We start from the raw sequence: 13532 nt of genomic DNA, 5'->3' as shown, positions 1-13532 counted from the left end.
AGAAGAAGAAGAGGAAGAACACTTCATACTCGTCAAAGGAAAAATCTACCAAGATGAACTCTCAAGTCTGAACATCTATGCCCAAAGTCAAGGGCACACACAAAATCTGAAAAAGAAACATTTCTAAAGCTCAAAACACACATTTAAACTCACCCAATAATAGTGGAGACTTCAAAGCAATAGCCAATATCAAATTAAATGGAGAGAAACTTGAAGCAGATCCACTACAATTAGGAATAAGACAAGAATACCCACTCTCTCCCTATTTATTCGATATGGTAATTTAAAATAAAATACAGAGCTACACAGAGAATTCTCAACTGAAAAATCTCGAATGGCTGGGAAGAATTTAAAGAAAAGTTCAACATTCTTAGTCATCAGGGAAATGCAAATCAAAATGACCCTGAGATTCCACCAATCAGAATATCTAAGATAAAAAATGCAGGTGAGAGCAGATGCTGGCAAGGATGTGGAGAAAGAGGAACACTCTTGTCCTCTCTGATAGAGCAGTCGCCACATGGTAGAGCAAGCCCCTCCCCCACACACACACACTGCTTCTAAATCTGGCCAAGACAGCAAAGAAGCACACCTGAGACACTTAATCCAAGTTTTAATGCTTTTTTCCCTAACAGGAACGCCTCAAAAAACAGTGTTCATGCTTTTCAACCCAAAATTTTTCCTCTTTTTTGTTTAAATGTCTCCTTTTCTCTCTGACTTGTGATATATCTCCAACTTTTTTTTTTCAATTTTTAAGACTTCTTCAAGGTTCAAAGGTCATTTAATCTACTTCCACAGGTCAAATCAATGGTGCTGATCACCATTTTTCAAACCTTAATTAACAGCTAGTTTTCTTTTATAGATAAAATGTTGCTACCTATCCCAGATACATAATTAACATGAGGTTTTTCTTCCTGAGCCATCCAATACAGACTCAAAGGTGCCTTCAAAGACTAAAATTTCCTCAAATATCTTTGCTTTTCCAGGATCTTAATGACATACTTGCTCCCAAGTAGCCTAATGCTTACTACACACCCTTTGCAGACATCCCCCTGCCGAGGTGCTGCTTCCCTGTTGTGATTATCCTGCAGGTGCTCCCACAAGTCCAGCGGAGACAAAACCACCTCCCGGAACCTGCCTAGAATGCCATGCTGTCTTCTTGCAGACACACCACCTGACTGAAGACTCCAGAGACAACACTGAGACCCAAAGACACACCAAACTCAAGAGACACATGCCAAGATCCTGACAGATCCAGACCTTCCAGCTACAGACAAACTCTTTTGACAAAGTCAAATAGCTAAAGTTACATGTTAGTGAGGAAAACTTAATGTCTCTCTAGATTAGTCAGATGTTATTACCCTCAAACTGTACCAAATATAATTAACTGATTCAATGATCCCTTAGCTTCCCAACACCCACCCTCAACTCCCCTTATCCTGTGACTAAATTGTGGTAATCCCTCTGGCCTACATAGTGCTTTCTTTTGGCTTCATCATTCAAAATTTTCACCACAAATGACACAGTTACCCCCCTTTCTAAAAAAAAAAAAAGTAAAGGGGAGAAGATGTGGGACTGCGTAAGGGTATCTTGTTTCATTGTTGGACATGGGCCTGGAACCCTGAGACTCCAAGGGAGAAATTATAAGCGTTCGGCCACAATTCCCAAAACCCAGAGTCCCAACACGAAGTCTCATCTCCATAGACCTACATTGTTCAGGCACATGGGCCATTACAGCCCCTCCCAAAGAGCACAGGTAGAGGGCATGACCACAGGCCTCAGGCCCTAGGGATTTACATACTAATGAAGGCCAGAGGGTGGTGCAAATTAAGTATTCTTCCACAGACCCTCTCCCTTTCTCCCTCCTTATTTAACTCAGGTCTGCCCTGAGTTTCACAGGGGTATATCCAGATGCATCTACCATCCACCATAAAAATAAACCCTTTTGGAACCAAGGACTTCCTCATGTCATTGGGGTCTGCTGTCCCCAAAGCCCCCAGCCTTTGGAACTCCAGACCTTTCTCCTGTATGTGGGACCTGCCGCATGGAATGCCTCCGGGAATCCCCCACTGCTGCAGCCTATTTTTCCACAGAACACTCCATTGCTAGTGGTACTGACAGCTCGTAAAACTACTTTGGAACTCAATCTGGAGGTCCTCAGAAAATTGTCAATAGTTCTACCTGAAGACCCAAATATACCATTACTGGGCATATACCCAAAAGATACTCCAACATATACCTAAGACATATGCTCCACTATGTTTATAGCAGCCTTATTTATAATAGCTGGAAGCAGGAAAAATTGGATGTCCCTCAAAGAAAGAAAGGATACAGAAAATGTAGTATTTTACACAGTGGGGTACTAGACAGCTATTAAAAACAATGACTTGATGAAATTTGCAGGCAAAAGGATGGAATTAAGAAATACCTGAGTGAGGTAATCCAGACATAAAAGAACACACAGGGTGTGTACTCACTGATAAGTGGACATTAGCCCAAAAGCTCACAGAACTCATGATATGACCCACAGACCATATGGAGATTAGGAGGAAAGAAGACCAGTGTTTGGATGCTTCAGTCCTGCACTGAGGGGGCAACAGGGTGATTGTGGGAGGTGAAGGAAGAGGGATGTGGGAGGTAGAGAGGATGGGGGGAAATAAGGAGGCAGTATCAGATACTGGAGGGGATTGAAGTGAGGTACAGAGGGTCAGGAAATTGAATACAAGGAGGTAGCATAAGGGATGAGGAGCTAGGGATAGCCACTGAAGCACCCCAGACACTAAAGAAACATGAGGCTCCCAGAACCCAAATGGATTGACTTTAACTGTAATGGGAAGAGAAGGGGGAGAAAGAACCTGTGGAGATCACCTCCAGTAGATAGACACAGCTCCTGTTTGAGGAATGGGGCCACCCACCCATCTCAAAGTTTTTAACCCAGAAATTTTCTTGTCCAAAGGAAGAACAGGGACAAAAAGTGGAGCAGAAACTGAAAGAAGGGCCATCCTGGCTGTAGACACCAAACCCAACACTGTGGTCATTGCCAAGAGGCTCTTGATAACAGGAACCGGATGTGGCTGTTCCTTGGGAGGTTCAGCCGGCAAATGACCAATGCAGATGTGGTTGCTTGGAGTCAACCATCAGACTGTGCTGAGAGACCCCGGTGGGGGAGCTGGCAGAAGGACTAGAGGAGCTGAGGAAGATTACAATTCTATTGGAAGAACAACACCAGGTAGCTTGACCACCCAGTGTTCCCAGGCACTAGACCCCCAAACAACAAGTATATGGGGAAGGATCCATGGCTCCACAGATATATGTAGCAGAGGATGGCCTTGTCTGACATCAAAGGGAGGAGAGACCCTTGGTCCTGTAGAGGTGTGATGACCCAGCAGAGGAGGATGCTGGAAAAGTGGGGCGGGAGAGTAAAGGTGGATAGGAGGGTACCCTCTATTAGGGTGGGTGAGGGAGCATAGAAGCAAAGAGAAGGGAGGAGAGGACAGATGTGTGATGGGGGTTTGTGGAATGGTAACCAGGAAGTGGGATATCATTTGAGATGTAAATGAATAGAATGATTTATTTAAAAGAAAATATTAGTATGTTAACATATCCTAACATATCCTGATAGCAGGTAGGAGTATTTTAAACATCTGGAGACATTCAAACAGGGTGGATATAATCAAGATACATTTCTATAAGTATGAAAGATTCAAAGAATAAATAAAAATTAATTTTAAGTTAACATTTGTTTCATGAGAGTGCACGTTGAACAATGAGAAGAAAAACACTCTTTCTTCATTATTTCTAACAAATTTTTCTGGTTCATGTTTTGGGTCCTGAGCTTCAGTTTCTTCTTGAAGAGTAAAAAAAAAAACTATCCTACTTACCACAAACCACAAATCACCCACTACTGCCTGACTGTGCTAGGTAGAGCAGTGAGAAAATGAGTTTGTCTCATTGCAGAGCAGACTGCACACACAAGGCACTTGGGGTAAGTGACTCCCACTCCTTCCTGGACTGTGCAGTAACTACTGTGATCATGCTGACAGCAAATGGAAAAGCACAATGCAGAATGCAAATAACATCAACAAAACTTCTCACATGAGGTACTTCTCACATGAAGGTACTTCAGATGTACCTTCATGGGAATATGAAACAGAGAAGAATTATTTTATTTCTTCAATCATCGTTATTTAATTTGGTTACTTTTTCCTCTCATGTTGAAGGGGTGAAAAATCTCATATGAATCAAAGACCATAAGCGGCCGACATAATAAAATCAAGTGGAGTTGTAATTTCAATAGAGAGATGTTGGGATCAGAGCATATGATTGATGGTGAGCCCAATAGTGAATGGCACTGTCACAAACAATGGTTATAAATAACATGTGCTAACAAAGTCAGTGAAGAAACTTTAGACATCTCAGTGGTCAAAAGATAAGGAAAAAAAATAAGGAAGAAGGTCAACAAGAACATGATATTGCATGCAAGGTTGGACCAGATAAGGAGATCAGAAATACAGCTCCAGCCTAGGCAGTAATGCAGCACACCTTTATTCTCAGCCCTTGAAAAGCGGAGGCAGGAGGGATCTCTATGAGATCAAGGACAAACTGGTTGATGCAGAAAGTTCCAGGACAGCCTGGAATACACAGACAACCCTGTTTTGAAAAGCCAAAACCAAGAAAAGAAGCAAAAAAAAAAAAAAACCCAACAAGATAGCCTCTAGGAGTCCCTGTGGAACAGAGACCAGACAGTGCCCAAAAGAGACACCAGTCAGTGAAGAACTTACCCACACAGTGAGCAATGAAACAGGTGCTGAGAAGTAAGATGGAAATCACAGCAGCTGACCAGAGTCTCAGGGACCAGCAGACTCCCTTCCCTGTCAGATAGCAACAGATATATTCACCAGAAGACCAAAACGATAATAACCAGACAAAATGCTCAGAACAATTATAAACAAAGCAGAAACCTGTCAGTGCCCTAGTATGAGTGGCCAAGTCAGCTCTGAAGTGCACAGACACACAGACACACAGACACACACACACACACAATCTAGAAGAATTTCACCCTCAGGCACCAGCAATTCCATGTCCTAACTCTTTCATCTTAAGTGTCACAGTCTTCTCTTGAAGTCCTATCTTTTTACATCCCCCTTTCTATGTTTGGTTTCTTGTTTTCTCAAGGACTGCTGGCTCTTAGATATCACACTTCCTTCAGATTCCTGTGGCTCTGCTGTCTTGGTCCACTCCATCACTTCAGCCTGCCCACTTGTCTGCATCATTACCCCAGGCACCTCCTCATCACATCACACACTCCCACTGTGTCCTATGGAACAAGACAGAAATGTTCACCCTACCTTGTAGATTTCTTTCCTGCACCATTACTGAGGTCTATGTGCAGAAGGTGAAGAGCTTCTTGTGTCTGACTCTCCAAGATATGAATCAGGGACTTGCCTTCAAAGATACCAGAGCTCAGACTCAACCTCCGCTCACTCTGAGCTAAATGCCACAGAGATGACGAATGCTGCACTCACGGAAGTCACAGTCTGCACTTACTTCTAGTGATTTAAGGATGTAGGAAAGAGGAAATTGAAAATCATGCCTAAAATTGTTCTGAAAACTTGGACAAGATTATTCTCATCACTTCTCAGTTCTTTTTTTTTTTCCTTCTTTTTTTTCACAATTTTTTTTAATTTTTTCTCAAATCATAATTAATTCACACAGGGGTATAAACACAGAAAGGCAGGATATGGGGAAGGAATGACACTGGAGTGTGGGTGTTCAGAAGGAATACAGATATCTTCAGAACCGGGTATCGGCTGGGTGAAGGTTCAGGGGACAAGTCACTATGACTCTGCCTATGACTCGATTGTCCTTATCTAAGTTGGTATTGTCTGCCAAGGCTACCTATTTACAAGGTCTATGACTACTCAGGCTTATAAATTTCCATAAAAGCTGCCTGTTGACATTAGCTTATAGCCATCTGTTTTAATGTTTTCCACTGAGACCCAAGACTTGGTGTTAGTATACATGTATGACAGGCCTATTGCTGATTTTAGGCCTACAATGTGTAAGCAGGGCTGCCCCTGACATCTCCCTTCTCTAAGTATAGAAGGGCTGTGGCAATTCTAAACTTTCGAAGGCAGGGATAGAAGCCTGACCTCCAGTATTTAAAGGGGACCTTGTAATGGCTCTGGTCCCCCTGTCATTGTCCAGTGAGGCATGAGGGCCATACCCATCCCAATGTCTTTTTCCTGGAGAGGGGATACTTTTGACATCAACCCTATGCAGTCAGGCCTGTCCCTCAGGGAACCCAGAGAGATATTTTTATCTTTTATTGATATTCCCTTGCAGTGCTTAGCCTCACAGCCTAAGCAAGAATTCAGATCGCCTGTCAGAGAGGGTTCTGGGTGGCCCCTCTCCACTTGGTCTAGGGTCAGAAGTCCACCCTTTTAGGTTGGGTGGAGATGGGTTTTGGAAACACCCTGTATAAAGTAACAATCTCATCTTGAGTCTCGTGGTTCTCCATAGCTAACTTATGATAATGTATCTGAGTAGGTTTTGCTACCAAATTATTTATCTGTTGTATCACAGAGTTAGTCCACCTATTTGAGAACCAGGGACCAGCAGAAAAAAGTAAAAAGAACCCAAATAATGGTCCCAAGATGGAAGGAAATAGGGTTGACAACCTTGGAGAGGCTGCAAATCAATTCTTGTACCAGCATTCATCTGTCTCTTTCTCTCTCTGATTTTTCTTAGGCTTCACTACCTATTTCATGCTCTCCTTAGCCTTCCTTGTCTTGTCTATGTAAAGGCAACCTTCTTCTTTGAGGGTTGTACACAGTCTTTTCTATTGTACTAGAGTAAATCAAGTCCAATAAGGATCTTTGCGATTTTTGGAGGTCTCTTCAGACGGCGAAACAAGGGATTTCTTCAGATTAGTGATGTCACTAAGCTGTTTAATGTTCTTGTCAATGGCCCTTCAAAGGTCTGAGTAGTATAAGTTTGGAGGCCAACATCTGGATTAGAACTTCTAACCACAGACATCACGGGTGAACCATTTTTACCTGGAAAGGAAAAAGATGGGGTTCTCAGGGAGATTTCTCTTCCCTGATGTAAATTGTTATTCATCGTATTTATGGTTGGGCCTGGCTTTGTGGGGGTATCTATTTTTTTCATTAATCTTTTTGGTAGCCAGTTAGCTGTGCCTTCTGGGGTATCGGACAGGCATATCAGTCGTCGGCCCCATAAGGGAACTGGGTCTAGACCATTCCCTTTAAGGGTAAGAGGGTCCTTCCCCATATGTGTGACAAAGTTTTGTTGCTCTTGGTGGTGCCAGAGGCAGTCAGTAGCAGATTTGCCATGAGCTTTCAGCTTTAGAGAGATAAAAGTGAACAAGGCATGATGGAGTGTATTTCATGGGGACTCGTTCTGAGGGGGTACCGTTCCCCCCTTTTGTTTTTAAAGCCAATTTTTGAGAGTTCTTGTAAAATCAGGGCAGAAGTGCCAACAGTCACTCCTTCCACACTCAAAGAGTCATGAAGACCCTATTTAAGGATATATAAATCTATATTAATAATCTTTTGTCAAAGGACTGTTATAGCACTGCTGACAATTAATCAGACTATATAATATATTAATTAGTAATAGCTTCTTCTACTTTTGTGAGATTACCTTTCTTTGGCCAATTAATTGTTGAGGAAAATTAGGGTTTACCTCTCTCTTGAGAATATTGAACAGAGACTTAAATTCTTTTATGGAGAGCTTAAAATAGGATCTTAGCCAATTAACAACTCCTAGAAACTTTTGAAATTAATTTAAAATAAGTAAACTCTCTCCCTCTCTTTTTTTTTTTTGACCCTTTATCTGTGTGGTTTTTTTATTGGAGATTATACAAATTACCTTTCAATGTTATCTCCTCTCCCATTCTCCCCCAAAACCCCTTATCCCATAGCCCCTCCTCCTAATTTTTGTGAGGGTGTGCTCCAAACATCCTCCCAGTCCCATCTCCCTGCTCTCCAATTCCCACACAGTAGGGGATCCAAACTTTCGGGGACCATGGCCCTCCACTTTCACTGAAGTCTAACAAGGTCACCCTCAGTTCCCTATACAGGTGCATGAGTCTCTCCCTTTGTGCTCTCTGGCTGGCACTTTAGACTTTGGGAGCTCTGGTTGAAACTTTTGATACTCCTTCTAGAAAGGACCAAAGCATCCACACTTTGGTCTTTCTTCTTCTATGTGAGTTTTATATGGTCTATACGGAGTTTCTTAGAAATTGTGAACTTTTGGGCTAATATACACTTATCAGTGAATGCATACCATGTATGTTCTTTTCAGATTGGGTCATCTCACTCAAGATGATATTTTCCAGCTCCATCCATTTGCCTAGGAATTTTGTGAACTCATTGTTTTTAATAGCTGAGTAGTACTCCATTGAATAAATGTACCACATTTTCTGCATCCATTCTTCTGTTGAAGGGCATCTGGGTTCTTTCCAACTTCTGACTATTATAAATAAGGCTTCTATGAACATGGTGGAGCATGTGTCCCTGTTGTATGTTGAAACTTCTTTTGGGTATATGCCCAGGAGTGGTATAGCTGGGTCCTCAGGTAACACTATGTTCAATTTTCTGAGATACCTCCAGACTGCCTTCCATAGTGATTGTACTAGTTTACAATCCCACCAACAGTGGAGGAGTGTTCCTCTTTATCCACATCCTTGCCAACATGTGCTGTCACCTATGTTTTTGATCTTAGCCATTCTGACTGGTGTGAGGTAGAATCTCAGTGTTGTTTTTATTTGCATATCCCTGATGACTAGGGATGCTGAACACTTCTTTAGGTGCTTCTCAACCATTCGAGCTTCCTCAGTTGAGAATTCTTTGTTCAGCTCTGTGCTCCATTTTTTAATAGGGTTCTTTGATTGTCTAGAGTCTAATTTCTTCAGTTCTTTGTATACCTTGGATATTAGCCCTTTATCGAATGTAGGGCTGGTGAAGATCTTTTCCCAATCTGTTGGTTGCCACTCTGTCCTATTGACTGTGTCCTTTGCTTTACAGAAGCTTTGCAGCTTTATGAGGTCCCATTTGTCAATTCTTGGTTTTAGAGCACAGGCCATTGGTGTTCTGTTCAGGAACTTTTTCCCTGTGTCTATGTGTTCCAGGCTTTTCCCCAGTTTCTCTTCTATTAGTTTCAGTGTAGCTGGTTTTAGGTGGAGGTCCTTAATCCACTTGGAATTGAGCTTTGTACAAGGAGATAAGTATGGATCAATTTGCATTTTTCTACATGCTGACCACCAGTTGGACCAGCACCATTTGTTGAAAATGCTATCTTTTTTCCACTCAATTGTTTTAGCCTCTTTGTCAAAGATCAAGTGACCATAGGTATGGGGGTTCATTTCTGGGTCTTCTATTCTATTCCACTGATCCTCCTGCCTGTCTCTGTTCCAATACCATGCAGTTTTTATCACTATTGCTTTGTAGTACAGCTTGAAGTCGGGGATGGTGATTCCTCCAGAAGTTCTTTTATTGCTGAGAGTAGTTTTCGCAATCCTGGGTTTTTTGTTATTCCAAATGAATTTTAAGATTGCTCTTTCTATCTCTGTGAAGAATTGAGTTGGAATTTTGATGGGGATTGCATTAAATCTGTAGATGGCTTTTGGCAAAATAGCCATTTTTACTATATTAATCCTTCCAATCCATGAGCATGGGAGATCTTTCCATCTTCTGAGATCTGCTTTGATTTCTTTCTTCAGGGGCATGAAGTTCTGGTCATACAGGTCTTTTACTTGCTTGGTTAGGTTCACACCAAGGTATTTTATATTATCTGTTGCTCCCTGTTTGGGGGCAAGTATTGCCACCTCCTAGCCTAAGATACTGCTTGGCAGAGAGGTCCTGAGAGCCCCACTTCCTCTGGATTCTGTGACATTGGGTGCAGAGCTGACTCCAGGGATCTATGAGTGCTCGGGCCCAGACCGGATGGAGTCCCTGCTCCGGGCCAGGAGTGAATTCCTGGGTCCTAGTGGGTCCCAGTTGCTCCCTGTTTGGGGCAAGTGCTGCTTTTTCCTTACCTGGGATGCTGCCTGAGTTAAAGCTTCTGGGAGTCCCTTTTTCTCTCGGTTTACTGGGGTTGGGTACCAAGCTGCTGCCTGTGACCTGCTCTATGCTCGGGCCCAGACCAGAAGTCCCACTTCTCAGTTCTTAAAATGGAAATTTCTTCACCTCTAAAAAAAAAATGCATCTTGAAACTGTATTTTTACTTTTTTTAGAATTTTTTAATAATTATTTCATTTGTTTACATCTCAGACGATATCCCACTTCCCAGTTACCCCCCCTACCAATGCCCCATCCCATGTTATTCCACTTCCAAGTTACCCCTCCACCAGCACCCATACCACATCTTCCCTCACTTTTGCCTGTATGAGAGTGCTCCCCCAGTCACCCACAATTTCCTGCCCCACCATTCCAGCATCCCCCTACTATGGGGCATCAAACCTCCCTGGAACTAAGGGCCTCCCCTCTCATTACTGTTTGGTAAGGCCATCCTCTGCTATAAATGTACCTGGAGACATGAATCCCCTTAAGGTACACTTCTTGGTTGGTGGGCTAGTCTCTGTGAGAACTGGGTGGTCAGGCTAGCCCTATGTTGTTCTTCCAATGGAGTTGCAATCTCCTTCTGCTCCTCCAGTCCTTCTGCCAGCTCTCCCAACAGGTTCCCTGAGTTCAGCCTGATGGTTGGCTCCAAGCATCTGCCTCTGTATCGGTCAATTGCTGGCCAGACCTCCCCAGAAACTGCCACACTTGGTTCCAGTCCACAAGTGCCTCTTGACCATGGCAGCAGTGTTGAGTTTGGTGTCTGCAGACATAATGTATCCTCAGGCGGGGCCGTTCCACAGTTGGCCCTTCCTTCAGTCTCTGTTCCATTTTTTATCCCTGTTCTTCCTTTGGACAGAAACATTTCTGGGTTAAAAGAACTTTGTGATGGGTAGGTGGCTCTATCCCTCAACCAGGGGCCATGTCTGTCTCCTGGAGGTGGTCTCCACAGATTCTACTTTCCCTTCTCTGCGCATTACAGCCAAAGTCAACCCCATTGGGTCCTGAGAGCCTCACATTTCTCTGATGTCTGAGACCCACCAGTGGCAATCTTCAGTTCCTCGTTTTTATTCAATTTCCAGACCCTCTGTACCTCTCTCTATTGTCCTCCACATCTGATACTATCACTCTTATTTCCTCCTCCTTCTTCCCTCCCCCTCTTGTCCCCTCTCCTTTCATCACCCACAAAGATTTTAATGAAAAGTTTCTGAAAAGAACACCAATGGCTTATGCCCTAAGAGCAAAAATGGAACTTCATAAAACTGTAAATCTTCTGTAAGATAAAAGACACTGTCAATAGGACAAAATGGCAACCAACAGATGGGGGAAAGCTCCCAAGGTGCGTTTCCTTTAGGCACCAAAATGATGGGTCCTACTTACATATACAGTCTGTTAGTCTATATCTTTTTATTAGAGAATTGAGTCCATTGATGTTAAGACATATTAAGGAAAAGTGATTGTTGCTTTCTGTTATTTTGTTGTTAGAGGTAGAATTATGTTTGTGTAGCTATCTTCTTTTCGGGTTGTTGAAAGATGATTACTTTCCTGCTTTTTCTAGGATGCAGTTTCCTTCCTTGTGTTGGACTTTGCCATTTATTATCCTCTGTAGGGCTGGATCTGTGGAAAGATATTGTGTAAATTTGGTTTACCATCTATGGTCTTTCAGAGTTTTGCCTGGTGTAGACATGTTGCTGGAGAAGAAGCCAAGTGTTCTATATCTTCATCCAAAGGAAGCTAGGTGCAGACTGTCTTATGGGCAGCTAGAAGGAACATTCCAAACCCCATCCCACAGTGAGACACTTCCTCCATACTTAGTCAAACAAGGCCACAAACCTCCAAATATGCCACTCCCTGGGCCAAGCATATTGAAACAACCAATCCACCCATCTTTTTCTGCCCAGCTATTTGGGGCAGGGGGGTTGTGGCAACATGTCTGCATAGATGCTGCCATGCCTTCTGTCATAGTGTACTGAACTTCTGGACCTATAAACCAGCCCCAATTAAGTTGTCCCTTAGAAGAGTTGCCTTAGTCATGGTGTCTCTTCTCAGCAATAGAAACCCTATCTAAGGCAAGAGGGCAGGAGCTCCAATCCCAGAGTGGGTCCCAAGCAGAGAGAGATGGAGACAGAGAAAGAGGAGATTTGCCATGAGTAAGTCATGAAGGGAGCAGGTCATGAGGACGCATACAGAGCAGAGGGAGCCAGGGCAAGACCCAAACAGCAGCTAATAGGACACATTGCTGGCTAGCAGTCCAGATCAGCGTGATCGGATTACTACAACTAAATAGTTGCTCATCTATAGTGCTTGCTTCTTGTTAATAAATATAAGGTCTTTGTGTCATTTCTGTGAGACAGTGGGGGAGAGCACAGAATATACCTCCCAATTACACTTATATTTAGCACCCATCACGTTATGCACAGAATCCCAAAATAGACACATATCCAAACTTAGAAAGACCCAGGCTGAGAGCCTGAAAAGTCCCATGTGGAAACACTCCCCGGGAACAAGCAAGCTCTATGACAGCTGGCAGGCAAATCTGTGAGCAGAGCAGCTGAAATTTGACTGGCTTCATGAGCCAGGGAAATAGCCAAAGCCTGACTATATAAGGCTTGTCAAAAGCAGAGATCATGCCCTTCCGCCCCTGCCTGGTCCTCTGGGCTGGAGCAGACACAGAGTCGGTCTGCTCCTGTCCTGTTGAGAAACTGAAACCTGAGTCATCCAGGAGCCACTGCACTCAGAGCAGCTGAAACTGAATCCTGAGTCATCGAGGACCCACTGCACTCAGAGCAGAAGGATTTCCAGATCCAAGAAGTGGCCTGAGTCCCAGGAGTTCTTCCACCCAGGAGATTAGGAGCATAAGACCACAGAGACCTCTGGACCCTGAGGAGCTCTGCAATAAGCAAGATAACTGGAAATACAGACTCCAGTTTTACACAGTGAGGACGGGTACCACTAGAGTTAACCAGATGGCGAAAGGCAAGCGCAAGAACATAAGCAACGGAAACCAAAGTTTCTTGGCATCATCAGTGCCCAGTTCTCCCAATATAGCAAGCCCTGAACACCCCATCACACCTGAAAAGCAGGATTCAGAATTAAAATCACTTCTCATGATGATGATAGAGGATTATAAGAAGGAATTAAGTAACTCCCTTAAAGAAATACAGGAGAGTACAAGTAAACAGATAGAAGCCCTTAAAGAGGAATCACAGAAACCCCTTAAAGAAATGGAAGAAAACACAAAGAAGGAATTAAACAAAAACATTCAGGATCTGAAACTAGAAATAGAAACAATAAAGAAAGTTCAAAGGGAGACAACCATGGAGATAGAAAACCTAAGAAAGAGATCAGGAGTCACAGACGCAAGCATCACCAACCGAATACAAGAGATAGAAGAGAGAATCTCAAATGCAGAAGATACGGTGGAAAATATTGACACAGTTGTCAAAGAAAATG

The 13532-nt window shown here is 43.1% G+C and overlaps 1 protein-coding gene across 3 annotated transcripts in view; it reads right to left on the bottom strand.

Annotated features, from left to right (window-relative positions):
* Positions 1–13532, bottom strand: part of LOC114615370 (C-type lectin domain family 4 member A-like) — a 65356-nt gene that overhangs the window by 23883 nt on the left and 27941 nt on the right. For 2 of the 3 annotated variants that reach the window (XM_028761105.1, XM_028761106.1), the window contains exons 1-2: positions 5346–5370; positions 4779–4868 (exon numbers count right to left, since the gene is read on the bottom strand). The exons of the other annotated variant lie outside the window; for it this stretch is intronic. In XM_028761105.1, the coding sequence (XP_028616938.1) occupies positions 4779–4868; positions 5346–5370 (115 nt within the window). Of the gene's footprint in view, positions 1–4778; positions 4869–5345; positions 5371–13532 lie in introns of those variants that run through there. 3 annotated transcript variants of the gene reach the window in all.

The sequence above is a fragment of the Grammomys surdaster genome, unplaced genomic scaffold (assembly GCF_004785775.1).
Source record: "Grammomys surdaster isolate TR1022 unplaced genomic scaffold, NIH_TR_1.0 126660, whole genome shotgun sequence".
In the NCBI taxonomy this organism is placed as follows: domain Eukaryota; kingdom Metazoa; phylum Chordata; class Mammalia; order Rodentia; family Muridae; genus Grammomys; species Grammomys surdaster.
Note: the sequence above shows the minus strand (reverse complement) of the source record. Positions and strands in the feature narration are given on the sequence as shown.